This window comes from Biomphalaria glabrata, chromosome 15 (assembly GCF_947242115.1).
Source record: "Biomphalaria glabrata chromosome 15, xgBioGlab47.1, whole genome shotgun sequence".
In the NCBI taxonomy this organism is placed as follows: domain Eukaryota; kingdom Metazoa; phylum Mollusca; class Gastropoda; family Planorbidae; genus Biomphalaria; species Biomphalaria glabrata.
The window spans coordinates 17,028,829-17,056,666 of NC_074725.1; the positions used below are offsets into that span (position 1 = coordinate 17,028,829).

General features: G+C 34.8%; 2 protein-coding genes across 2 annotated transcripts in view; one reads left to right on the plus strand and one right to left on the minus strand.

The window, feature by feature from the left end:
* LOC106055748 (RNA binding motif protein, X-linked-like-1) lies at positions 1 to 27,694 on the minus strand. The gene is made up of 11 exons (XM_056012480.1): positions 27,649 to 27,694; positions 14,539 to 14,714; positions 14,330 to 14,418; positions 13,763 to 13,868; positions 13,565 to 13,663; positions 12,298 to 12,522; positions 10,473 to 10,619; positions 8,659 to 8,729; positions 8,515 to 8,565; positions 4,193 to 4,267; positions 1 to 2,716 (listed from the first exon to the last, which is right to left on the minus strand). The coding sequence occupies exons 2-11, from the start codon at positions 14,688 to 14,690 to the stop codon at positions 2,445 to 2,447; spliced, it is 1,287 nt and encodes a 428-aa protein (XP_055868455.1). The 5' UTR covers positions 14,691 to 14,714; positions 27,649 to 27,694; the 3' UTR covers positions 1 to 2,444.
* Positions 19,986 to 27,838, plus strand: part of LOC106069756 (major facilitator superfamily domain-containing protein 1-like) — a 31,033-nt gene continuing 23,180 nt past the window's right edge. Inside the window, exon 1 of the mRNA XM_056012479.1 lies at positions 19,986 to 19,996. The gene's annotated coding sequence lies outside the window, so the exon portion shown is untranslated. The remainder of the gene's footprint in view (positions 19,997 to 27,838) is intronic.

Below are 27,838 nucleotides of genomic sequence, written 5' to 3' on the forward strand. Positions count from 1 at the left end.
TACAATTATGTATTTTATTATTGCTGCACATTGCATACAAATATAAGAAGTCTAAGTTTGTAAAAGAAAAACAACATATCCAAATAAAAGCACCCTATAAAAGTAAGGGTGTAAAATACTAGTAGATATATAAATCTCAATATTATAATCAAAGAAAACAAAGTGAAAGACAGTCTTTTAACATCTCAGCTTGGTGAAGTAACAGAACAACATACCACTGCAGTTTGTAGTTATGAATCAACTACTAGGTTATATTTTCAACAATATATTTACATAAAATATCACCACTCATAAGGATGTTCTTGCATAAATTACATTTTGAATTACAGTAACAGCTATTTCATTTAGAAGTGACATTATAATTTTTCAATATAATCCATATAGTCCATATAATTCAAAATGAAATAGATTGTACCATATGTAAGTTATTTTAAATTGGAGTCATAGCATATACATACTTTACCTAATTTACATGCAAAAGAAATTGGTAGCAAACAAAAAAATCAGTAACATATCTAATGTGAAAGTTGTAAAAGAAATGTACATGAATATCACAGAAACTTAATAGCCACCATGTGAGAACATTTTTTTTTGTTAATTCTAAGCTGAATGTGTGTTTTTGATCTGAGGAACCAGTTGTTTAGTCAAAATTTGCCCACAGACCCCTAAGTGAAAAAGGTACTTAAATGCATAGTAAATAAATTACAAATGTAAAAATCAAACATTTTGTTGAAGGAGTGTTTAATAAAATTACAACTTTTGTTTAATGACTTGGGATAAATGGGATGAGATTTTTATCAGGGCATTTATGTCTGGCTCAATGTTTGTAAGTGATGTTGCTATGAGCACAAGTTTCTAATCAGTATCTTAAATTTTTTGAGCACTGAATCCATGTTCCACCACATAAGAAGATGGGAAAGCAGTCAACATTTTCTGTACAATAACCTATAATGCAAGATAAAAAATTGGAATCTTGTTTTTGAAATCAGAATTTGTGTTTTAAGTTCCTCAGTTTTGGATATTTCAATAACCTGCTTCTCTATTAGAATGGATTCATCTGTAATTGGGATCTGACTGTCTGCGTGCAAAAGGGCTCAACACCCAGTCAAGAATATCCAAATGAAGAATGTCTACAAATGTTTGGTTTAGGTAATAGACATATTAAACAGTAGTGAGAGGTGAGTTGATTATTATTCAAATCATCCAATCGGATAAACTGGCTTTTAGAGAAGAAATTATTTTAATTGTATACAATTTTCAACTTTTTTCGAACCTGAGGGTCACCTTGCGGACCCAAGTTTGAGAACCACTGTCACAAGTAAATGTTAGAATTGAACAATGAAAGTTTAGAGCAGATCTCCTTTCATTGATATCATTATTTTATTATTCATGTATTTTATATCGATATACACAGTATTTGATATCTGTGAAGCTAATAGCCTACCACTTTACTGTGACAGTGTGAAATATACATTGAGTAAAAAGCAAAGTTTCCCTTTCAGACCTAGCTATCTAGGAAAGATGATATAAAGATCATCTGTATCTATGGCCGACGGTTTACAAGGGCGTCAAATGGCCAGCACAATGACCACCAGCCTTTACTTTTACCAACTAATGTCAGGTAATCATTAGAGTTGAGTGGACTCAAATGTCCTAAAAATCCATAAATTCAAAATCCCATGTTTTCACTCAGATTCAAACGGTTCGGAAACCAAGCACTTTACCACTCAGCCACCATGTCCAAATGAAATAAACATGGTTCTATCCTAATACATCAATAGTAGGTTTAGTTTTTAATAATAATTGTAACAAAATATTTACAAAAAAATTTAAATGTAAAATTGTGCAAAGAAATAGTAAAAAGAGTTAGGTAATATCATAATAATACAAAGACATTAATATTGAGCAATTTACACATACATATTTTACACATACATATTTGCTTATATGTAATATTTTGCTACCATAATATATATAGCTCCTCCTTCGTGGTCAAAGATGAGCATATTTCTCATTTCCTATGAGCATAGAGATGACTGTAAAGTCCAATCCTCACTTTGAAATGCAGGTCATATATGTGGCATGGGTAGGATTGGTCATATTTCAATATCACACTCCATGAAGAAGTTTTTAAGGGTATCTTTATAGCGATTTCCTGCACACACAGCTCTCTGTACAGAAGTCGTTTGGGAAGCGATTGTCTGGCATGTGGACAAAATATAATCACATGGAGTAACAAATTTTTATTAAAATAACAATGAGGGTGAAGATTGAGCAGCAAAATACTATTACAGTTGCATTGTTCAGTCATAAGATTTAAACATTTCTAAATGAAATGTCTTGAAAACTAAAATCTAAAAAAACAAGTACATTTCACAAATAATGATATCTATTTACATAAAACTATAACCTAATTATTGTTTGACATTAGTACTAGCTATCATTTATTCTTCAGAATTAAGAACCAGATGAAGCACTGCAGGTGAGAGACAGTTGGCTGTAGATGGTGTCAAGCCATACAGGGAGACTGCCAGCTCTCCTCCAGCCATCAAGGTATCATTGAGATACAACTTCATGTGCTGAGGGTCAACTTTTAAAATGCCTTCTAGGATTTTTTTCACTTGGTTCACGGTCGTGCCTTCTCTCACATCAGTGAATATTGTAGTCTTCTTGTGATTGATCATGAGATAAACTGCCTTAAGTTTTAGTGCTTCTTCTGTCAACATAGAAACAAAATATTTACCCACTGACACAGATGAGAATTTAGATAATATATGTTGTACTTTACCTCCCCCCCCCCCTTTTTTTTTCTCTTCACATTTCCTTCAAACTGTCAGAACCTACAAGTTGAAGGTGAAGGTCTAATAAATTGAACTAACTAAAGGAGATCAATGTTTTGTTTTTTAAAAAGGAAATACTATGATGACATGTTTTTATTCTCAATATTTTACAAGAGCTTTCCTTCAGGGTTTTATTAAAACAAAAATTAAAAAAAAGCTCTAACCAAAAAAAAACAACTTTAGGTTTATTGATATTGCTAGGATAAGAACACAAGATATCTTAAGAATAAGTTGTATTTCACAAATAGATCCAAATCTATGAGAAGTTGAATTACAAGTGTTTAGTGTTCAAAAATCTGAACAGAGACTGTCAAAAAAAGTGAAATTAGGAGCAACCAGTACACAATGTTATATTAAAAGTCTGGAATAGTACTGTGCACTAAACATGTCTGAAATGCACTATAGTGGTGGTATAGACTAGCCTACTTGTAACATGCTACTTGTAACATGCTTAGATGAAACTTATTACAGACCAAAGACACTCAAGCATTGTATAAGATCTAAAAAATCTCCTGTTGGAGGTATCATTAATCAGGATATACCAGTAATATGTAGAGTTACCAGATGTCTTGCAGAAGTAGGACATCTGTTTGATCTATGTCCTTCATCTGGCAGTATTAGTCTAAAGTGTGAAAATGTCTGGATTTCACAATGATGTTTACTTTTCAGGTATTTCAATTGAATCCTTCATATCTTAATAACTAACTCATGAATGAATGATGTAATGTTATGTATACAATACTTTAAGGAATAGAGCATTGATGTTAACAGAGGTTCTATTGTTTGACCAGTGCTGCAACTTGAAATCATTAGCAGGACAGAAAAATCCTTTTTTTTTTTTAAACACACTTCCTTCATGAACATATAGTTTAGGCTGGTCATAGAAAACCTTTAATGTTTCTAATAAAAGAAACTCCATCCCCACTCACACTTTACAGTCTCTCCTAGAACCCCTAGCTGGCAAAGGGGACCAAAAATAAAGACTTTTTATCTTTAGGGGTGGGGGCATCAAAAGTCAAAGAGGTGTCTGGTAACCCTAGTAATATGAGATAAAATCTCCAGTTTCCAGACAATTCAACATATTAACATTAAAGTATCTGACTGACTTAAGAAATAAACTGGGAAAACTAGGCTTTATGTTGACAAATAGTTGCTTTCAATACAAACAATAAGAAAAATGAAAAACTAGTAATAACATGCACTTCAAAGAGCTCAGAGATAATAGAAGAAAAAAAAACAAATATCACAGACCCACCATGGCTTAAAAGTATAATAAAAATGTAGACGTTTTGGTGCTTCACTACAAGACTTACTCAGTGCAATAAACAAGATCAAACATTCACTTAACTAACCTGCTAGCAGTAAACGAATCTTCTCATTGACAACAGCTTCATCACTTTCATGAATGAAATTGTCTTGTTCTCCCTCTGCCAAATGAAATGTACAATACAAATAATTTCTTTCTCTCGACATTAAATAACCAAAAGAAAATGTGATTTTACGCTAGAATGTGTAAACAATAAGTTTCTAAAATTTCCAATAGCTACCATATTATGTAATAATTTGTTGAGGAAATGTATTTCGTAACAGTTGATTTGATCTAATTTAATTTTAATTGTAATCCTTGTATAGATAAAGTGTCCAACAACAAAACCACAGTACTTGGTTTAAAGTCTATTGAAAATAATTCCCAATTTCTCAGTCCTCATTGAATGGATTGAAAGTTTCTGTGCTCCAGTGTCTACACCTTGAGTTACATCCAAGTACAAGAAAAGCCATCCTTTTATTTCCAAATGAGAAATCAAGTCTCATCTACAAATTCTCCTGTTTGGAATTGACAGCCAACCATATTTTCTTGTTATGTGAACCTCAAACAGATTTTGTAGTTTCTATTTTTTTCCTGGCTCAAAAGTTCCAACAAAATAAATAATATAGCTTACAGTATCTGCTTAGTTCAATTCTACAAGCAACAACCAAATACATTTTATAATAACACGACAATATCCAGATGTATACATGTCACTGGTTTCTATCACTGACTCCTAGGCAATGTCAGTCAAAAATGTTCTCCATATCCTAAATTCAATGAAAACATTTTATAATTAGTGCTGTCAGTTATCATCCAAAAATGTTTTGAGCTACAAATCAAGGTTTATCTCTTCATTCAAAAGTTCTCTATTAATTATTAGTACTTGCACTATACGGTACTCAAATATAGACCTTTGCAGAGGCTGTTATATGTAATATATTCACCAGATAATTCTAACCCATCAATAAGTGATAAAATATATTCCATGGCATTGAACAATCAAGTCATGATGTAGATGATTCTTTGCACAGATCCGTAAGTTCAGCTTTTAGCATCAATCTTCAATATATTCATGAGATCAATGCTGTCCATCTGTCACTACTTTGTGCATTATTATCACTCAAAATATAGACCTTTTGGGGGGGGGTGCTGACCCATTTATATATAATATAGTCATCAGTAAGCTCTAAATCATCAATGTGCTATTCCTTAGCTTTGAATTATCAAGTCATGATGATTCCTTCATTTGCACAGGTCAGATCCATATGGTCCAGCTTTTAGCATGAACTTAAATATATTCACAAGATCACTACTGTCCACCAGTCAACATATACAATCTATATATAAAGATGCTCATCTTTTGTGAAGTCTTGCATATAAAATCAAGACTCAAAGCTACAAAACAGATTTAAAACCTACCTCAGAAGAGATGATTTCATTTTATGGTGTCTGCAGATCACGCTCCTGACAACAAACCTCTGATATGCTTTTATTTAAAATAAATAACCAACTTCTTTGGATGTATAAATCACTGCTCTGTAGTCTGTTGGCTTGCATTAGATATGTATATGAATACACTTTGAAGGATACATGTATATAGCTTTACTCAATGTAATAGCGACAAACACATTAGATTATTAGACCCCATCCTTACCGATCCAATCTTGGTTATCAATTTAAAAGACTTTGTGTGAATAGATTTTTTAAAAAGAAATAGTGATAATTTGTGCATAATGAAAATAATTATCACACAGATAATAACTGTTATACACTTTGATATTATTCTTAGAGCATCATTTTCCAGAGTCCAGATGCTTGTATGTGTATAACAAATCCCTAAAATATTCTATGTTCAAAATTCTTTAGAAATTTGAACATATAGCTCAAGTAAGAATTTATATTTTACATTTTTAAAAATGTTTTAATTTTAAATGAAATAACTTTGTTCTCTCCATTTCGTTGCAATTTCTATTTTAAGTTAATTTTTTTTTCTCTCCTGGCAAACACAGCAGTTTTTGGATGGCAGAAGTTGGCATGCACGTTTTGTTCCTTCTTACAAGTTGCAATAATTAATTTGACAGATCATACTCCTCATTTGATTGCTTTACTGGCATAAACATATAAAGATACACAATGAAAAATTCTTCTTAAAAAATTTATTACTTTAAAATTGTTAATGAGCACATGAACATCAAAATGAAAGGTTTACAGTACTACTCTCTAATAGAAACATTGAAATGAACAAATGTAAGGTAAAAAATAAAGAGAATGCTTCCTCTGACTTCTTTAGAATCCAGCTAATGGCCATCATATAATTTGCAAAAGCTTCAATCCATGTTTGCAATAGTTTGAGATGCCACACTAGCAGCAACACTAAGAGTCAGGTTCAGTATACTTTGACGCAACGTATCTTCTTTCCTGTCCACACTATATTTTCATACAGAGACATCCATTCTTGCTAGATTACACAGAACAGAGTTGCTTATTCCATCCACTGAGTCACAAACTGATTTCAAAAAGGTTTTGTGTACAACATTTAGTTTTTTCCTCTAGGTGCTTGGTCAAGTTTCATTGATCTATATATTCAAATTGAAAAAATCTTTCCCCCATGTTTATCGCCTGCTATAGCTGTCTCCGCCTTCCATGCGTTGTCTTTTTCCAAGTGGGCCATCTCTGCTAGATGGGGATCGTCTACCCCCTCTGCCCCCGGAGAAACCAGCTCTCCCCCTGCCTCGTGGGGGTCCTCCTCTGCCTCTAGAACCTGTGCATTGTATTGGTGAAATAAATTATGGCATTATTGGATATTTAGTTTAAAACATTCATTAAAAGAAATATTAGGGCTTTTTATCTATGTGCTTTGACATTAATCACCAAATATTTGACAAATCTTTGGATTTCAGAATTAATATGACTAAACTGTCACATTTTTTTGTTCATTATGTTAATTTAACCTTTCAGATTCTTTGATCTGAAGGAGTATTTTATCCATAGACTCCTATTGTGAGATATTGTATTAGAGTACAAGCCTCTGTTGAGAGAGGTAATCCTTTAGATAATCACTTTTTGATTGTTCCATTTCTAAATCACAGGGATAAATAAAGTTGGTGTTTATTATTCCATTCACAATCCAAGGGTATTCCTTAAGTACAGAATGCAAACAGAACTGACTGACTTTCACTTTTAATACACCAAGTTTAGCATATCATGTTGTTGTTTTTTAACTCTCAACCAGCGGTAATACTTTAGTTCCATAGGGTTCATCAAATCATCATTTGTGAGGCTCCTTCAAGCATCACTTGCAGTGTGGCAAAATTTTAAATACAAATAACTATCGCTTAATCCAATATGTTTACAAAATCAACTTTTTTTTTTCTGGTAGTAATCAACAAAATCATAGTTAAAATAATTCAATGACATAGTTAAAGAATTGTTATCTCAATATTAACTCTTTTCTATCCTAAATTCTTTTCCACATTCTGATGGAATTATTCATTTAGCATATTTACAGCACGATACTATGTCATAATTATACTTCAATAACATTTCTATTTGTTATCAGAAAATGTTATATTTTGGATATAGAATAAAAGGAAAATGCATGCCCTTTTAATAAAATACATATTAAGTTTTATAAAACATAAAAAAAAAATTGAATTTTGGATTATGAACATTTATCTAAAAATATTTTATGATCTAAATAAAAAAATTTTTTATATGATATTTATCCATATTTTCACAAATTATTAACAAAAATTATTAATGGAAATCTTGGGCTAATTGTTCAATGCTACTACCATCGGAAAAATCATACTAGAAAAAAAAAGAGAAAACATTTAAGTTAACAGATTTAAACACATTGTGCTCTGTAAAACAAAGGAAACTATTCATGATTGTATTTTACGCAATTAACAAAATTTTTGGAAGGAAAGAATCAAAACAAATAAGTTTAAAAGCATTGACAAATAGGAACTGTGTTTCAGAGAGAAAATGTTTAAAAAAAAAGATGTACTAAAAGGATAAACATAGATGGCATTTTGAAATTGTACTAAAATCAGTTTAGGGCTAAATAGCTACTCAAATAAGCAATTGCATCTATGTTTTATGGCTTTTCCATGTGTGGCTTTGTAAATATCAAATATAATCACAATTTCACATTCTCTATCATTGTTTTTTAAAAAAAAGTGTGTATATCATAATCTACTTTTCCTGGGTACAAAAGTAGAATTTTCTTATTGAAGTTCAAAATTATTCTTAAATTTGGCTAATGAAAACACATTTTTTAAAATCTATATGGTAAAATCTTTGTATAAAATTGATGAGCACTTTGAAGTCTACAGCACTTACTATTTTACCAAAGGTACTTACCCATATAACCACCACGTTCATCACGACCACCCCGAATACCTCTTCCACGACCTTCAAACAAAAGCAATTTCAAAGAAATGTATTACTGGGTAAGAAATGCTTATATATAACAGAAGCTTAACAAAGATAGAGCTTTATATTTACCTCTAAACTCTCTTGGTGGTCTACTAGAGATTCTGTCATCTAATCTGGAGAATCTACTGGATCCATAATCTCTGTTCCCAGAGCAAGAAAAACATACGTTATTATATGAGCCACAATTAAAAAACTTTGATAAAAACACCTTTCTTTGTTTTATGTTTGGAATATCAAATGAAAATCCAAACAAGCAATCATTCATGAGGTTTGATAAAAGACAACTTTTGGATGCATAGGATTAAGCAATATAACCAATGTCTTGTGGAGTAGTTGGGATTCTTATTAACTTCTTGACCATTAGTTTATGACTGAATTTGACAGTACTTTAATCCTCTTCAACACCAATACACATAATAGTGCTAAGGCATCAATATTAAAAGATTTAATTCTTTAATCCTCTTCAACAATACACATAATACTGCTAAGGCATCAATATTAAAAGATTTAATTCTTTAATCCTCTTCAACAATACACATAATAGTGCTAAGGCATCAATATTAAAAGATTTAATTCTTTAATCCTCTTCAACAATACACATAATAGTGCTAAGGCATCAATATTAAAAGATTTAATTCTTTAATCCTCTTCAACAATACACATAATTGTGCTAAGGCATCAATATTAAAAGATTCAAGTCTCATTTGTTTCTTCTAAAAAATATAGATATAGCTTAGAATACAAGTATTCTGGACAACAAGCATAGACCATGGGACAAGCAGTCTTATAGTATTTGAGGTAGTATATTAGGGGCAGTAAAATAATATTTACAAGAACAACAATCTAATCTTAAAACACATCAAGCAAATAATTAAAATAAAAAACAACCACTATGCTACAACACTATCCTGTGGATACCTCAGTAAATATGAAACATTTTAGTTGTACATTGATAATAAGTAAGGATTTTAGAGCATATTGTTATGACATGATAGAAAGACGCATTGAAGTTTTTGGGTTTAATTGGGTTTTTCCGTGACGAGCAATTAAAAAGTAAGAACAGAAGTAGAAGAGTAACGGACAAGAACGAAGGACGGCCATTATAGTGACAACAAGGACTGTGCCCTTTATTATCCATTAAAGTGTTTGAAGTTATCAGCAGTAATTATTCAGTTTATCTATTAACTGTTCTGTTGATTGTGTCTACTACGAACTCACGAGCAACACCAACATCTACATTTATCAACACATAGACCATCAACAGAAGTGGCGACCCCATTGATTACAAGCCAGGGTATCATCTTCGTATTTTACTAGAGATCTGGATCTATCTACATTTGGATAAGTACACTATCGGAGGATTACTGGACTAACATTTGTTTATTCGTATGTCTACTGGATCTAGTTTACATTTATGCTAATTATCTAGACTGCAGCTGGATTTTAGTTTCATTCGTTGGATCTAGAGAAAGTTCGAAACCGTTACCAGTGTCTGGCTGTGTCAGCCATATTGTGTATTTTTATCTGGATTTACTATTTATGTAGATTTAACATCTGAATACAGATCTATTTCAAGTATTTTGTCAGTTGAAGGGATTTAGCACAGTCCTTTTCGTTGCTATCGTGGCTATCCTTCGTTCTTGTCCGTAACTCTTCTATTTCTGTTCTTACTTTTTAATTGCTCGTCATGTCACTGCAGAAAAACCCAAAAACTTCTATGCGTCTTTCTATCTTGTCATTACATATAATTTTATTCTGTTATGTTTTACAATCATTACAATAAATCCTGTAAAGGCTTAAGTAACAATGCCTAATTAACTTAAACCATTTCATGAGAATAGAATTAAGAGCAGATTCTGTGGAAGTACAGAGTCCAAAATTACCTGTCACCGCCACTATGATGGTGATCTCTGTCTCTGTCTATCGAGTTATTACTGTGCCTACTGACGTGGCCACCTCGCCCACCCCTGGAAGAAAACTCGCGTTCTGGACTATAGCTGCGGTCATTATCATAGCTGTGTTGTGCTGACCTGGAAATCAAACAAAATCTACACTCTAGCACTAAAGATTGGTGGTAACCTGGCTAGCAGGGGGATTAATTAAAAAGAAAAAGAGATGTACACAGTTGTACACAAAGAATACACTTAAACATGCTACAGATTGAAACAAGTTAATAGTGTTAACAAAAGCTGAGCTCAAATACAGTTGAAACTATTTGTCAAAAGGTTTTTTGAAAACTTGTGTTAGTATTAAATATATGTACTTTTTATGAGCATAAATATACTTTTTTATGAAAATGTGGACCATCATTTATTATCTATGCAGACAATATAAATTATCATGTAGACTGATGTAACAATGTAATTAAAAGCCAATTTTAAGTAAAAAAAAATTATAATTGTAAATAAATGTCAGAAACTTACATGACTTGTATAAAGTTAAGGCCAATTGAAAGTTACGATAAAAAGATTGGGTAGAGGTGTACAAAAACAAGAGTGTTCAATTGTTTAATTTTGATGCTAATATTTTCTATAGCACTATTTCTTTGCTTTTCAACCCACTGACTAGAATGGATGGCTGCCTGGTCGTGCGGTTTGCGCGCTGGACTGCCGTTCGGATTTATCGACGGTCGAGGATTCAAACCCTGCCCGCTCCCAACCCCTGTCGTCCTGCGGGAGGTTTGGACTAGGAAGTAAACTATCTTCAACTCTGAAGGAACATCCGAATTATGTAAAACAAACAAACAAAATATTCTGTTTTATCATAAAATCAGCTAACAAATTTACTGTTGTTAATTACTGCCAAAGTTTATTTATGTTCCCTCCTCACAACTAATCTCAACTACTCCAATGTTGTGGACTAAGTAACATTACAATTTTACAGTTTTGTAAAACGTTTTCATTTCAACATCAATTTGAGGTGGTTTAAAAGTAGTAGTGGTCTGGGTTTTTTTTTAAACACACACATTCTCAAACAAAAGAGAAGCAATGCTTACAAAATATTCTAGAGCACAAGTTGATAACATAAATAGAAGGGAAGAAAATAAAACCCATAGAGAAAAATTTGTTTTAATTTTTAAATAAGGACCTTGTATTTTTTAAATTAATTTTCAAGATACTGTGATTGAAATCTTAATAAATTATTAAAATCAGGCATAAGTGCCAAACTTTATTTGATAACGAAAAATAAAGGAACTAAAGGTTCATAAATTATTTAAAAAATAAACTAGATAGCATTTTTTTTTAGAAAAATTATTATATAATAATATAAGCTTTTTTTTCAAATATTGTTAATGTTTAAGAATATATATCTTTTAAAAATCAAACTAAAATATAAATACTTTTATACAAAACAAATATGCATTATCAACAGCAACAGTGGAAGACTTGCTCAGATGCCTAAGTAGATATTTACCAAGAAAATTTAAAATATTTTGAATAAGTAGCTTTATTTCCTTTCTCCTCCCCCTCTAAACATTAATAAAAAAAATATTTGGAAACACCCAATAATAAATATCAGATCTAGAAAGACAAAAAGCTACCATATAACTCTTCATAATGACCTGCAGTCTATACATACAATGGAATGTAAATATTTAATTAAATGCCTGCACTCAGCAAGTCTTTGACTCAAACTAAATACAAAACATATGTCCACACAAATATATAATTACATGCCTAATAGTGACAAAAAGTTGCAACATTTTACCTGTCTCTTGGGGACAAATCCCTGCGCAGTGGTTCTCTAAATTCTGCAGATCGTGATGATGGGTAATCTCTGGATCCATAATCACGCGAAGAGTCACGATAATCTCGACTACTCTTTTCAACAATGTAGTCACCACTTGAGCGAGGTGAAACAAAATCTCTGGACCGACCAATGTTATCTCGTCTGTCTTCTCTCAAACTTGTACTATATGATTCTCTAAAAGATCTGTGTTTATACAAAAAAAAGGACATCATTAGTTTTTAAGCATGATGTTCTGCAAGCACTCATATCCAATGTACAATGTCCTACTTGTCCTCAGTCTAAATAGGCAAGTATGAACATTGCATGATTCTTTGTCATGTAAGTAATGAGATGGGCAAAGTAATGGCAACACCTATTGTATACAGCATCTGTAATACTTGGTGGTTGTGATCTAAAAGGGGAACTCAGCTCTTTTAGGATTACATGTGACACACGCACCACACAAAACTTATAGCAGCTCTTCCAGCCTCTTAATAGACTGATTAGTTTTTACTCCAGCAGAAAACACACTAAAAATGTAATGCCTTTAATTCATGTCAAACTATAATTTTTGAAATATCACTACTTTTCCCTTATCAGAAAGAAGAACATATTTTTAATTATTCAAGTTTGAACAATTTATGAACTGCAAACTAACAAAATGTGAGAAATTATAACCATGAACAGCGACAAGGTCATTAACCTTTAGGAGATGATGCGAGATTTGATAGGTTTGGTTCAAAAAAGATGAAAGGCCGATCTATCGGTCACAATAGTTCCAACAACAAGATTGGTTAGCCAGTGTTTGTAACATCCAATCAGATTAATTCTTACTATTTTTAAACATTTGTAACCTGTAATGGCGGCTTCCTTCGTTGTTGTTTTTTTAAAGATAATTTATTTTAATTTATTTTTTTTTAAGTTAGCTAGTGATGGTGGAAAATTTCAACATGTCAGATGGTGAAATTGATGAAAGCAAAGTCATTGACTCTGATATCATTTACTCTGAAAGCCCTAATAATAATCAGGGCAGTATTGAGGAAGGTTTTAGATCTAGGTCTACACTAGTACTACATCTAGTAGTGTTGACGATGCCCATCCATGTTAACATGGTTTAGAGTTAGGGGTGAGGAGGTGGATAGAGAAGACTCATTTGAGCCTCAAGGGATTAGCACTCCTTTTCTTTTGGGTGAAATATTGTAATTAAAAATACATTTTTAAAAGTTTAAAAATAAAATGGACTAACCCAGAGTCTCCTGATAAGCTTAAACGGGGGGAAATTATGAATTCTCTTGCATTTAGACCAAAGTCTCTATCTCGTAGGCTGCTTCTTGGTGGACTCAATCTACACAAGACAAAAATTTAAATTTTATGATATAATAAAAAAAAAAAAAACAATTCAGTTTCAAAATAACTCTCCAACAGAAGATAAAAAAATAATTACCTATCCAAAAGTCTACTAGATTCACGAGGTGGAGACGAGTACAGATCTCTTGATCTAGAGGGTGGAGCTCTGTCAAAGTCATCGTCAAATCTGTCACCTCTTCGACCTATTAAAATAAAATTCAATATGTCTATAAAATGCATGGTGAAATGGTAAAATAGAATACAATAAAAGTAGGGTCAGGTCACTCAGCTCTACTAACTGTGTTTTCCTTCACATTTGAGAAAGAATATGTACACACCAACAGAACTATTGACATGACTTCGTTTAATAGTTACAAATACCTAGTCTACCAAATTTCTGTTTTTATTGACACAGAAATTATGTACTTTATTGAATTATTATTCACATTATAAAATGGCCTTTTCAGCTTAAATTGTATATAGTTTTAAATAAATGTTAATCAAAATCTTACAAAAATGTTTAAAATTAGATACAAAATTATAAATAGATGATGACATTAATTAACAAACATTACAGCTAATTTGGTAAGATCTTTAAATATATTTTACCCACATATATTTCTTAAAACATGAAATAAATGTAAAAATAAGTTTTTTTCATTACCTTTACTCATGGGAGGACCTCTGTCTGAATCAAATCTTGACATCATGGCTAATTTTCTGGGTGGAGAGTCATCATCACGATTCATGTGTCTGAAATAAAATATGTATATCATTAATATTTTGTTCTTTATAAATTACTAGTCAGATCTTGTTACTGAAAACAAACTAGTAAAATACCAAACATGCAGTAAAAAAAACATCAACAATTACCTCGGTGGACCACCTCTTCCTCTTGAAAATCCATCACCACGTCCTCTGTAGCCACCTCTCCCTCGAAAATCTGAGTAACCACCTCTGCCCCTGGGTCCACCACGACCTCTTGGGCTTCTCCCTCTGCCACCTCTACCTCTGTAGTCTGACATTGATATATGATGTTTTAAACTGGTCTGCAACAAAAAAAAAAAAAATTCATCAGGATATGAGGACAAGTGTGCTAACTGCCAATGACAACACAATTAGTGAATGATTGTTAAAACAGTGTATGCAAAGAACTTAAGCTAAAAGTATTCCTTTAATACTAAATGGAAATTTATGTTATAATTGTTTTCAAAAGCATAAGTTAGACAAAAAATGTACACAAAAAAATTATAGGAAGGAAATTTGTGTGAATTAGAGACACAAATAAAAAAGGAAAAATAATAGAAGGTATTGAACTATGAGGGCAGAGAGGATTTAACTTTTTTTTTGAGTGGGCCAACAATTAAAGAGAAAAATGTTCAAGGAACAATTTTTTTTTTAAAACTTAAAACTGCAAATATTTTAAGTTCTGATTTAAAACTGGGATGTAATTATTTTAAAGTGCCCTTTGTTGTGGTGTTATTTCTATTTCTAGCACAGCCTTATATGTTTCCTCATTGATATTGTAAATATACAAATGGAAAGCTAAGTTCTGAAACAATGAATAATGCACACATATTTATATTAGTGTTTTTCCTGTAATGGTGACCAAAAGGTGTTGGTTCACTAAAAAGTCTCATAGTCATATTTTGAGCTTGAAAGGTGCATCTAGTGTAATTTGAAAACTAGAAATAGTACACAAAAAGGCATCTTGTGATGTAACATGGAACAGCTGGGTTAGATTTATTCTATTAAAAACCAAGGAGTATTGATCAGACAATGTGGTTGAAATGGCTTAACAACATAGTCTTATCCCATTATCTTTTTATTTATTTCTTTTAGTATTACTTAGATGTGGTCATAAAAAAAATGTGTCACAGGTGCACCAAGAGGTGTCCCACTAAACTTGGAGTTTTAAACCTCTATCTATTGTTAACAAACCAAAAACAGTCAGCTCCCTTGTGCGGAATTTCTAACTGTAAAATTGCGCTTCACAAAAAGGGCTACATATTTTTATACAAAGTAATAAAGTAATGGGAATTACTTAATAGTATCTCTGGTATAGTTTAGTAAGGAAACATGTAAATATATATGTTGTGCCTTGATTCTGAATTTTATTATTAGGGTTTTTGTTAGCTCTATAGCGAACTGCTAGCATGTTATTAAGTTAGAGCAACATAGTTTTTTTCTATTGATAAAAAGTACCAAGAAAATAAGAATAAATATTTATAATTTTAAAATGAAGATTAAATCAATAAGCAAATCTAGTTTTGTAGATCAGAATAGTAGAATAACAATTGTTGGTCGACCACAAAAAATAAATAGCAACCGAGACGTTCAACGTGAGAGAGCTAGACTCTAATTGTATAATTAGAGTAAAGGATTCTTGTCAGCCACCCGGGTTTTGTCTTGCATATTGGTCACCTCACTGTATTATTATTAAATCTTTTTTATTTGAATGTTTACTACCCAACTTCCTCATAAATATTGCGCATGCACCATTTTGTTACACTTCCGACACGTACAGCTCCCTTTTTCATTGAGAGAAAGTAATGTTATCGGGGTCAAAGTAGACTACTGTAAAACTGACCAAATGGAAGAACAAGATAGGGTCTGGGGTTAACATGATTTTTAAGACCCTAAATGGATTAGCCACTTTAAGACACCATCTTGGGATTTCTTTGGAACATAAACAATAACAAAATAGTAACAAAGATGGCTGCCCCTAAAACTCCTGCAGAATTACCTTTATTTTTTTTTTACATTAGAGCAACAACACAAGCCATATTGTCACTATTCACACGCTCCACGCTTTCATTCTCTGCTTGTAACTGACATCACACCATAGTGTGAAACATCAACATGCACTGGGCTTGTGATAAGTATATAATATACGCACTATGCCATGTGTGGTGTGTGGTCTAAGAGATTGTCAAAATCAGCAGAGAGTATGAAGCCTCCCCCCCTCCCTTTTTTCCCTAGCGCGACCAGCTAGGCTAGGCCCAAAGTAGTGGCCATGGTGTGACGTCAGATATAAAACAACTGTACAAAATCACCAAACTTCTCAGTACCAAAAAGGCTAATTGCAATGTTCCAGTCCGAGACAAATATGGGAAAACTACTTTCTTCAATAAATGAACAACTTGAAAGATGGAAAGAATATTTTTCAAGAAGTACTCAATAGACCTAAACCACGAAATCCACCAGATCTAAATGCAGGACCAACACTAGACATAAACATGGAAGAAATAAAAGAAGAAATAAGGAATGCACTCAAACAAATGAAGACAGGTAAAGCTGTTGGAATTGACAACATACCACTCGAAGTCCTAAAAGAAGGAAGAAGTGAAATAGTTGACCAAATGCACAAACTATTCAACAAATTTGGTTAACAGAAACACCTCCGGGTGAATGGAAAAAGGGCTTGCTAATAAAAATACCAAAGAGTGGAGTATCACAATGGGAGAAATGGCGAGGCATCACTTTGTTGTCAGTACCAAGCAAGATTTTCAGTAGAATCCTACTAAACAGAATAAAGGGAGCATGTGATGAACACCTATGAAAAGAACAGGCCAGATTCAGAAAATGGAGATCTTGTGCTGACCAAATAGCTACACTCAGAATAATTGTAGAACAATGTGTCGAATGGCAATCTCCTCTCTATGCAACTTTTGTCGACTTTGAAAAAGCTTTTGATGGTGGCGACAGAGAATCTATCTGGACTGTAATGATCCCCAATAAAATAATAACCATAATCAAGAACCTTTATGATGGTTTCACCTGCCAAGTAACCCACTGTGGCAAGCTGTCAGAGGAATTTCCAGTCACAACAGGAGTCAAACAGGGATGTCTTTTTTCACCACTCCTGTTCCTTCTAGTATTGAATTGGGTCACAAAAGAAGCCTACTCTAACGAAGGGAAAGGAATCCAATGGACTCTCACAAAAAAGCTGGAAGATCTGGAATTCGCTGACGACATAGCCCTATTATCACACAGACTACAGGATATGCAAGAAAAGGTCACAGCTTTAAGCGAAGTAGGAAAAAGAGTAGGCCTCAAAATAAACCACCAAAAAACTAAAATACTTAAAGTAAACAATAAACAAATTGGAGACATAGTACTGGATTCTCAGACAATAGACCAAGTAGAAAATTTTATATACCTTGGGAGTGTAGTCAGTATATCAGGTGGAACAGATGAAGACATTAAACGCTGTATAAATTTAGCTCGACAGACATTTACACAGCTAAAACCAACCTGGAAATCTCCTCACATCTCAAACAAGACTAAACTAAGAATCTTAAACTCTAATGTCAAGGTTGTCCTACTGTATGATTCTGAAACATGGAGAACAACTGAAGCCACAACAAAAAAAATACAGACCTTCATCAACAGATGCCTGAGAAATATCCTAAAAATACACTGGTATGACAAAGTAGAAAACACCAAACTGTAGGAGATGAGTGGACAGAAAAATATAGAAGTGCAGATCTTAGAGAGGAAGTGAAGATAGATTGGTCACACCCTTAGAAAAGATACCTGCAACAGAGCTAGGCAGGCCTTAGAGTGGAACCCCCAGGGAACAAGATGCAGAGGAAGACCAAAAAGAACATGACGACCCAGTGTACTTGAAGAAGCAGAGAAGACCGGGAAGAGCTAGGAAACCATCAAAAAGCTAGCAAGAGACTGTGGAGAGTGGCATGTTTTTGTCGAGGCCCTATGTTCCATGAGGAACTCAAAGGATTGATGATGATGATGAATACAAGGTCCAGGAAAATGCCCCATTATTCTTTTTTTTTTTTTATGCTAGATATCATGTTCTCGCTGGCTTAGCGAGCGAGACGCTCTCATCTTACTGGTTCCATGTCAACCAATGTTAAGCCAAAACAACACACAAAAAATTATAACTTTCTAACTATTAAACATTTAGTCATAATTTAAACACCATTGGAAAGTTCTTTCAAAGTATTTTAATGATGTACCAACAAAAAATTGTATTTCAAACTATTCAAAGATTAATTTTTTATTTCACCTCCCTACTCGATAGTTAATAGACTATACTTAATTTTTTAATAATAATATAGGCATAGCCATAGGTATAGGCAGGCTAGAGTATCATAGGCATAGGTCATGATAGGATTATAATAATGATTATAAAAATAATTTATTAACTAATATTTATACTAATTTATAGATAGCCATTCTTGATTCTATTTCTACTACTTTACTAACTTAGATCTAGATCTAGCTAGGTCTAGTTAGTCTAGTTAAGTCTAGACTCTAGAAGCTAAGAGGTATACCATATAGTAGATATGTGAAAATCCGTAAAACCGGAAGTAAAAAAATGCTGTCAAAATTTGAGATTCGTTTTTCTTACTTTCTGTACATAGGCCCTTGATTGAAATCGATTATGATTTTAAATCCATTGAAATTGTAGCCAAAATGGATACATTTTATATTGAGGAACATTTTTTTTTCATGTGGACTTTAAAAAAAAATGTGTATTTTCTTACTTTTTTTTAACTTGAAGGTATATTTTTTTTTTATTTTTACTGATACTCATTTCAGGTAAGTCCTAAGAAGTTGTTTTTTTCCCCCGTAATAGATTATTTATCTGGCCATATTTCTGCCAAGTTTTATCACGATACATTACTTTCTTCAATTGTTATCGATTATAATGTTGAATACATAAATTTGCACTGCTCCCTATGGACTTTTTTTTATTTTTTTTTGAAAACTAAACTTTCTAATGAATAAAATCATGCATAGGCTAGTAGATATAACAATTATGCATGTTTCTTGATAGTTTTAGAAGAGTTTTAATGGTTCAATCTATTTTATTTATAATTTTAAAGCCAACTTGAAAAAAATTGTTTCAGACGATTTGATTCCACTTTTTAGATATTTTATTTTCTGCCATCACAAAGCTTCCATTTTGTTCACACCTCTCTTACATTTCTTGTAGCTCTAGACCCGATAATTTGTTTATTTCATCAATATTTATATTCTAAACAAGTGGAGTTCATAAATATAAATGAAATCACATTTGTGAGCTAGAAATTTACTACGAATACTAGGTCTACAATTAAATTTCTTATTTAATAAGTAGATTTATCCTCTATGAAATTCAATTCCAATTTTTTAACTTTTTGAGCGGGGGGTGTGTCTCGCTGGCTGAGCGAGAGAGACACTCTCATCTTACATGCTCCATGTCAACCATGCTAGGTCAAAACGGCAGAAAAAAATCGGCAATTTCCGCAATGAGCGTCAATATTTACAAACTGTAACTGTTGCCAGATTGGCTTGGTTGGTTACCGATAAATTAGATATATATCACTCAAACCAAAAAATAAAATTAAATGAGTTCTCTTTTGTTGCCAACTATAAAATATAGTTCTGAAAAAGTTCGATAGCGTTTGAAAATGTAGATCTATTTTATTTAAACAACTCATACATTTACTAGATCTAGTGCAAGTTATAGAGCAAATGTAGATTATTTCTAGATCTAACTTTTTTTGTAATGATTTTTTTGTCTATACTTTTAAGAATTAATAAGTCTTAATAAAATGTTATGGATCTGTCTTTGTGTTTTGTTTTTCTTATTTCTGTTACTTCATTAGCACGTAAACGTGTGTATGGTACACTGGTACTGGTATGTTTATTATTAAAATTGGATTATTTTTTTTTTGACAAGAGTACAGTATAGAAGACTTGCGCCAACAGTTACTGGCACAAAAATCAATAGTTTCAGATAGATGTAGATAAGACTTATAGGCTAGTAGGCCAATTTAGATCTCAACTTTATTTAATTTAAATCGTAATCAAAATATTACTAAATAGATCTATTTAAAATGTAATCATTAGTCTATATAGATCTAGATGGTATTTAAATTGTTTTTTTCTTTCACACAAACACACACACGCACAGAAATCTAAACCTAGGGTGCCATTAGGGGTGAACTTGGGGTCGGGGGACCCAGATGAAACCCTCATAGGGCCAGTAATGGGGCAAATATTGAGAGGCCTGAAAAGGCTACAACTCATGGGCTGCATTTGGGGGGTGAAAATTGGCCCAAACAACAGGGGTCCTAAATGGTGAGTCTGGGCTTAGTAGCTCAGTTAGGGGGCCCAGATAAATTCCGGTTAAAACCCATGAGGGGCCAGTAAGAGGGGCAAACATTGAAGTCCTGATAAAACTGAAGTGGGGACAGTAAGAGGGGCAAACATTGAGGGGTCTGAAAGGGCTAAACACATGTGACCCATTTAGGGATTAATGTTGGCCATTAGAGGTAAGCCTGGGCTCAGTAAGTTGGCCCAGATGAACAGACATGGGGCCATTAACAGGGGAAAACATTGAGGGGCCTGAAAGGGCTAAAGACAAGGGGCCTATTTCGGGGGTTGATCGTCGCTCAAATGGGGGCCCTTAAAGAGCGATTCTGGGCACAATCAGGGGGCAAAGATAAAGCCCTAGTGGAGGCCAGTAAGGGACGAACTTTAAGGGGCCTGAAAGGGCTAAACACAATGGCCCCAATTCACTGGCGGATCCAGGGGAGGGGGGGAGGTAGGAGCAATCGTCCCCCCCCCTTCGGGAACGAATTTTAGTAAAGAAATCACACAATCTGTGTACGAATTTATTAGTTATGTTAATAATATATACTAATTAATTATTTTTCAACCTGCTTCTAGATAATTTCGCCCCTCCCCCCATTTAGTATGTTGGCCAATCTGGTGGGATGGGGAGGTGGCGATGGCATAAACTTTCGATCTGGGGGGGGGGGGGGGGGCGTTCTAATTTATTTGTAGAAATCACAGCTTGGTAACAGAATCAATTAAATATCTATATAATTAAAATTAAAACACAGATCTTTATATTATGTCGTTCCCCTGTTAGCCGATTGGGTGGGGTGGGGCGAAGACATCCTTTTTTTTTAAAGTCTAAGCCCACTAGAGACGTTTGCGAGGCGTTAACTTGATTTGCGACCTTACCGCACCATTAGCTTTATGACGTTCAATCTTTCTAAGGCTTTTTGTCGTACTTCTTACAAATGATCAGACATAACCAGCTTAGGATCCAGGGCCGTGGGTCCGATTCAAGCGTGGTCCCATCAATTTTTAGATTTATGGCTGCTTGGTGGATGTCTTTTCCCAATGTAAATAGGGTCTGAACTGGGGTTTTTTAGTACAATTTATTTCCATTTTCCACATACGGGTAAAGAACGAAATCGTGACGAGGTCATGTTGGATTTCCGCCATGAGAGCTGCAGCGGATATCCCGGTCTGCCAGATTAGCAGGTCGTCAGCGAAGAGCAGAGATCAACATTTCAATCGTTCTATCAGATCGTTTATATAGACTAAGAAAAGCGTACATGATAATGATGAGCCCTGCGGTAAACCTTGCTCAAGTGTTCTTTTGCGAGACACGCTAGATCCGTAGCGCGACTGGACTGTCCTGTCTGTTAGGAAGTTTTTTAGTCACCGATACATAGGCTATTTGAGCATACTCCGAGGTTCATTCATTGTAGCAATAATCCTTGTCTCCAAACTCTGTCATAGGCTTAAGATCTAAAAATACTGACAGTGTCAATTCGCCCTTGCGTCTTACCGTACCTCTCGGGAAACCGTCAGCTACTGACTGCATAAACACCATCGCTTGATCATTTGCACTTTTATGTTGCCTGAACCCGCCCTGTTCAAGTGCGATAATTTTGCTTTCTTCCAAGTACCACATGAGCCTTCTGTTTATCACTCTTTCAGCTATTTTCCCTACAAACGATGTTAGGGATATTGGTCTATAGCTGTCAGGTCGGTCGGCCGCCTTTCCTATCGTGGCCACTTTCCAGGCCTTTGGTAATTTCCCTTACGTCCAGGTCCGATTGAGCAAGTCGCATAATTTACTTTGCACTTTTTAATAAACAGGCCATGCTTTAACGATCAACCTAACATACTTTTTGAGCCCGAGAATGAATGTGACTTACACTGCAATGTCACGGCCCATTCTCTCGTTCTTTCGCTCTCTAGGTCCCTATTTCTTTTTTACCCGCGCAGCGTTATTCCTCCCACATAGTCTTTTGACATAATTTGGAAAAACCCGCTTTATAATGCGCCCCCGACGCTGAACCGACAAATAGCGCCGACATAATTTCCCGACAAAGTAGGGCATACTTAGGCTATATATAATGTGTATAAAAGTACCGGACTTATTTAAGTGAAGGTCCTGAATAGCATTTTTGTTGTGGTCTCTATCTTCTTCAGCATTAGTAGTTCTAAAAGTATGCCATATTTGCAGAGAAAGAGAGTACTTTAACATTTATTTTCCATCACAAAAAATCAGCAGCTTATTATAATTCTTGCATAATTTGTGCATATGTTAAATTTAAGATATTTTTTTCACGCCATTTTTTTGGCGGCGCTATTTTGCTCCCGCTATTTTGTCGGGGAGCCGCCCCCGACACATACAAGCTCTCATATTTAGCGCCCGTAAATATTTCCGAAAGTGTAAATCAGGGTGGGCAACCTTTTTGTATCGAGGGCCGCATTAACAAAATTTTGGGAATGGGGGGCCGCATATATATATGTATATATATGTGTGTGTGTGTGTTAGAAAAATACGCTAGTTAACTGTATAATGTCTTTTAATTCATATTTATACTGTATTATACATTCACTTTTCCTTTTTTTTTCACATTCTAAATTGAGGAATTACTAGAGTTAGCAATTTCTGAAACCAATTTAACGATTTTTTTTTAAATTTGCTATTGTCTTTTCATATTACAACATTTCACCACAAATGTCCAGTTGTACTTAATGTGAGGAATTTAACTATTTACACTCGTGCGTAATGTTTCTGAATTGTGGAACTAGCTTTCTAGTTGTTATACTTGTGACTGCTGTCAAATTATAGTCATTCACCATCGACCTGTGATTACACTTGTTTATTTTCATAGGTAGGTTTCATCAGGGCTTTATCTGGGCCTCCTAATTGAGCACAGATTCATCCCTAACGGCCCCCATTCATCCTCCAAATAAGCCCATCTCTTTGCCCCCATCACTGGCCCCACGTAGGTTTCATCAGGGTTTTATCTGGGCCCTCCAATTAAAGACAGTCTCATCCCTAATGGCCCCCATTCATCCTCCAAAAAAGGCCCGTGTTTAGCCCTTTCAGGCCACTCAATGTTTACACTCATCACTGGCCCCTTGTGGGTTTCAGCAGGGTGTTATCTGGGCCCCCTAATTGAGCACAGACTCACCCATTTATCCTCTAAATGGGGCCCATTTGATTAACTCTTCAGACCACTCAATGTTTGGCCCACACTGGCCCCATGAGGGTTCCCTCAAGGCTTCACCTGGGCCTCCTAACTTAGCCCAGGCACAGCCCGAAGGGCGTCCATTTGGACCAATGTTCATCCCCCAAATGGGGCCCATGTGTTTAGCCCTTACAGGCCCCTTATTGTTTGCCCCATACTAGCCCCAAGAGGGATCATTCAGGGCTTCATCTAGGCCCCCTGATCCTTAATCCTTAAGGTCCCTGTTTGAGCTTTCATTAATTGCCCCCAAAGGGCCAAGTACTTTCCTTTACTGGCCCCATACAGGTTTCATAAGGGGATTTACTGGGCCCCCTAACTGAGCCCAGACTTATCCCTTAGGGCCCCCATGAGGATTCTATCAGGGCTTCATCTGGGCCCGTAACTGAGCCCAGACTTATCCCTAAGGGCCCCCATTTGGACTAATGTTCATCCCCCAGATGGGCCCCAAATGGGTTTCATAAGGGGATTTTCTGGGCCCCCTGACTGAGCCCAGATTCAGCCCTAAGGGCGCCCGTTTGGGCCAATGTTCAACCTCCAAATGGTGCCCACGTGGTTAGTCCTTACAGGCCCGTCAACGTTTGTCCTATACTAGCCTCATTAGGTTTCCATCAGGGCTTCATCAGGGCCCCCTGATTGCGCCTGTTTGGGCCAACGTTCAACCCCCAAATGAGGCCCATGTGTATAGCCCTTTTACGCCCCTCAGTGTTTGCCCCACAATAGCTCTATGAGGGTTCCAATAGGGTTTCATCTGGGCCCCATAACTGATCCCAGACTCAGCCCTAAGGACGCCCATTTGGGCCAATGTTCATCCCCCAAGTGGGGCCCATGTGGTTAGCCCTTACAGGCCCATCAACGTTTGCCCTATACTAGCCCAATTAGGTTTCCATCGGGGCTTCATCTGGGCCCCCTGATTGCGCCCGTTTGGGCTAACCTTCACCCCCAAAATGAGGCCCATGTGTATAGCCCTTTCAGGCCCCTCAGTGTTTGCCCCCAAATGGCTCTTGGAGTGTTCCAATAGGGCTTCATCTGGGCACCTGAATTGAGACCAGACTCAGTCATAAGGGCCCCCATTTGGTCTAATGTTCACCTCCGAAAGGGGACCATGTGTTTAGCCCTTTCAGGCCCCTCAATCTGAGCCCTACACTAGCTCTATGAAGGTTCCATCAGGGCTTCTCTGGGCCCCCAAACTGAGCCTAGACTCAGCCCTAAGGATTCCCATTTGGGCTAATGTTCGCCTCCCAAATGGGGCCCATGTGTTTAGCCCTTTCAGGCCCCTAAATGTTAGCCCCATACTGACTCCGTGAGGGTTTCATCAGGGCTTCATCTTAGCCCCCAAACTGAGACCAGACTCAGCCCTTAGGGCCCTCATTTGGGGCAATGTTCATCCCCAAATGGGGCTCATGTGGTTAGCCCTTTCATACCCTTAAGACTAAGACTAAGACTAAGACTGCTTTATTGATCCTTACGGAAATTTGTTGTGATTACAAGGACTTGTTTCTCATATAGAGACAACACAACAGAAACATACACATAAATACAACAGACACAACGTAAAGAGTTCATTCAGCGACTACACACAGGTATCTTGGTGCATTCCATGTTCCCTGATCAATGAGTGGCGGTGATAGAGTCTGACCGAGTGAGGTACGAACGAGTTTTTGTACCGCTCCGTTCTTGTTTTGATTGACAGCAGTCGCCCACTTCGCGACGACCTGGCGTAGTTCTGATGGAGTGGGTGGCCGTTGTCTTCCAAGATTTTTTCGATTTTTCTTAGGCACGTTTGTTCAAAACATTTGCCCTATAATAGCCCCATTAGGGTTTCTATCTGGGCTTTATCTGGGCCCCTTCATTGTGCCAAGACTCGATCCTTAAGGGCCATGTTTGGGCTTTCATTAATTGCCCCCAAAGGGCCAATTATCTTTGGCCCTGTTGGTGCCCACAAGTCCTTCCCCTTACAGGCTTCACAAGCGTTTCACAAGGGGATTTTCTGGGCCCCCTGACTGAGCCCAGACTATAGGCGCCTGTTTGGGCCAATGTTCCTCCCCCAAATGGGGCCATGTGGTTAGTATGAGCTGGACCAATCGGGGCCCTTACAAGGCCAAAACCTTTGCTACAAAAAAACAGGGATCCACTCATCCAGCGTTGAAAGAAAAAAACGATGCTAAATATTGTCTATTGAGATTTTAATAGGTCCGAAGTCTAAAAGAAATATGATCACAATAATAATGTCCATTTTAAGTAAATGTTGACAGCACCATAGGGGAAATAAAAATATAATGTCGTATTTTACTTATTTCAACATTATTCTAGACAGACATATTAAGAAATGTTGCAGTAGTCCTAGATTTATTTAAATACAATATTGATATCAACATTATTTTATTTAAATGGTAATCAAAATATTACTAAATAGATCTATTTAAAATTTAATCATTAATCTCTATATAGACCAAGATGAAGGTGTATTTAAATTCAGTTCTTTTTACACACACATTAACACACACACATAATCTAAACCTATTACCTAGTCATAGTCTATATCAAATACTGCTCTCTTACATCTGTCTAAAATAATGTTTTTCCTCATCTAGATCCACTACCTACTGTACCGGTATGTAATTATTATACTTATAATTTAATGTTGACTTCATTAACATTTGACTAGATAGACGTCCCGGTATGCGTACAGCTATTTAAATTCAGTATTAATCTCAACTTTAACTTAGAAATATTACATGTTGACAGCACATTAAATTTTAATCCAAAAATTCTGCACCTAGACCTAGTCTATATCAAATACAAATGCCACATTTAGATCCACTATTTTTTTCTGCAATTATTGTAATCTAGATGTAATTAATAAGAATATATTTATAAATTATATAATAATATACTATTCTCTCCTCCCCCTATTCAAAACTACTGCTAGTAATAGTTTAGATTCTTAGTTGTTTATTCAATCTACATAGCTATCCGTATTTACGGTCGGTATTTTATATAGGTCTCTGAGCTCTATAATTTCTATTAGTTTATTTTCTCTCTCTTCCTATCCGTGATTAAAGTCGGTATTTAAAAAACAACTAGGTTATTCCCCCTTTTGATAATGCTTTTGGTCTTGATCCTGCTCCTTGACAACGCAGAAAAATGGCCAGGAGTGTAAATACCGACGCTCAATGCGGATATTGCCAAAAAATCATAACTTTCTAACTGTTCAACTTGACTTAAAGTCATAATTTATACACCATTGGAAAGTTCTTTCAAAAAAGTATTTTAACGATGTACTAACGAAAAATTGATTTTTCAAAGATAATTTTTTTATTTCACATCCCTACATATAGATCTAGAATATAACTATTATAACTAGATCTAGATCTAGTCTAAATCTAATTCTAAAGACGGGGAGAAAGTTAAAATAAGCCATGTTAATAATCTAAATAATCTAATAAAATAATGTTATGATTGATGATGTTAGTTTTTCCCAGCAAGGAAAAGGTGCATCTAGATCTAGATCTCATCTAGCTAGATTCTAGAACTAGTCCTAGAACCTAGATCTAGATGAAGATCTAGAATAGATCTAGTTCTAATCTCAATAGACTTAATAGAGTATTTTGAATGGAGACTAAAATTTAAAAACCCACTACATTTAATATTTTAATGATTTAATCTAGTTTAGTTTTACAAAATAATTTGTCTTTTTGAAAATATTGAAAAACAGAAAACCAAGATTCAAGATGGTGGACGTTAAAAATTTTAATTTCGTTATTATTTCTATCTTAATCTACTAAATCTTCCAAAGATTTAGACTAGACACTAGATTAATATCTAAATTAGATGTAATTGATTAGTAGATCTCTTTACGTTTGCAATTA

Excerpts from the sequence above, each read along its gene's own strand:
- LOC106055748 (XM_056012480.1), bottom strand. The coding sequence starts at position 14,690 with ATGTCAGACTACAGAGGTAGAGGTGGCAGAGGGAGAAGCCCAAGAGGT. Across the intron at positions 8,730-10,472 it reads CATCATAGTGGCGGTGACAG|AGATTATGGATCCAGTAGAT; the intron begins GTAATTTTGGAC and ends CTCTGGGAACAG. Across the intron at positions 8,566-8,658 it reads ACCACCAAGAGAGTTTAGAG|GTCGTGGAAGAGGTATTCGG; the intron begins GTAAATATAAAG and ends TTTTGTTTGAAG.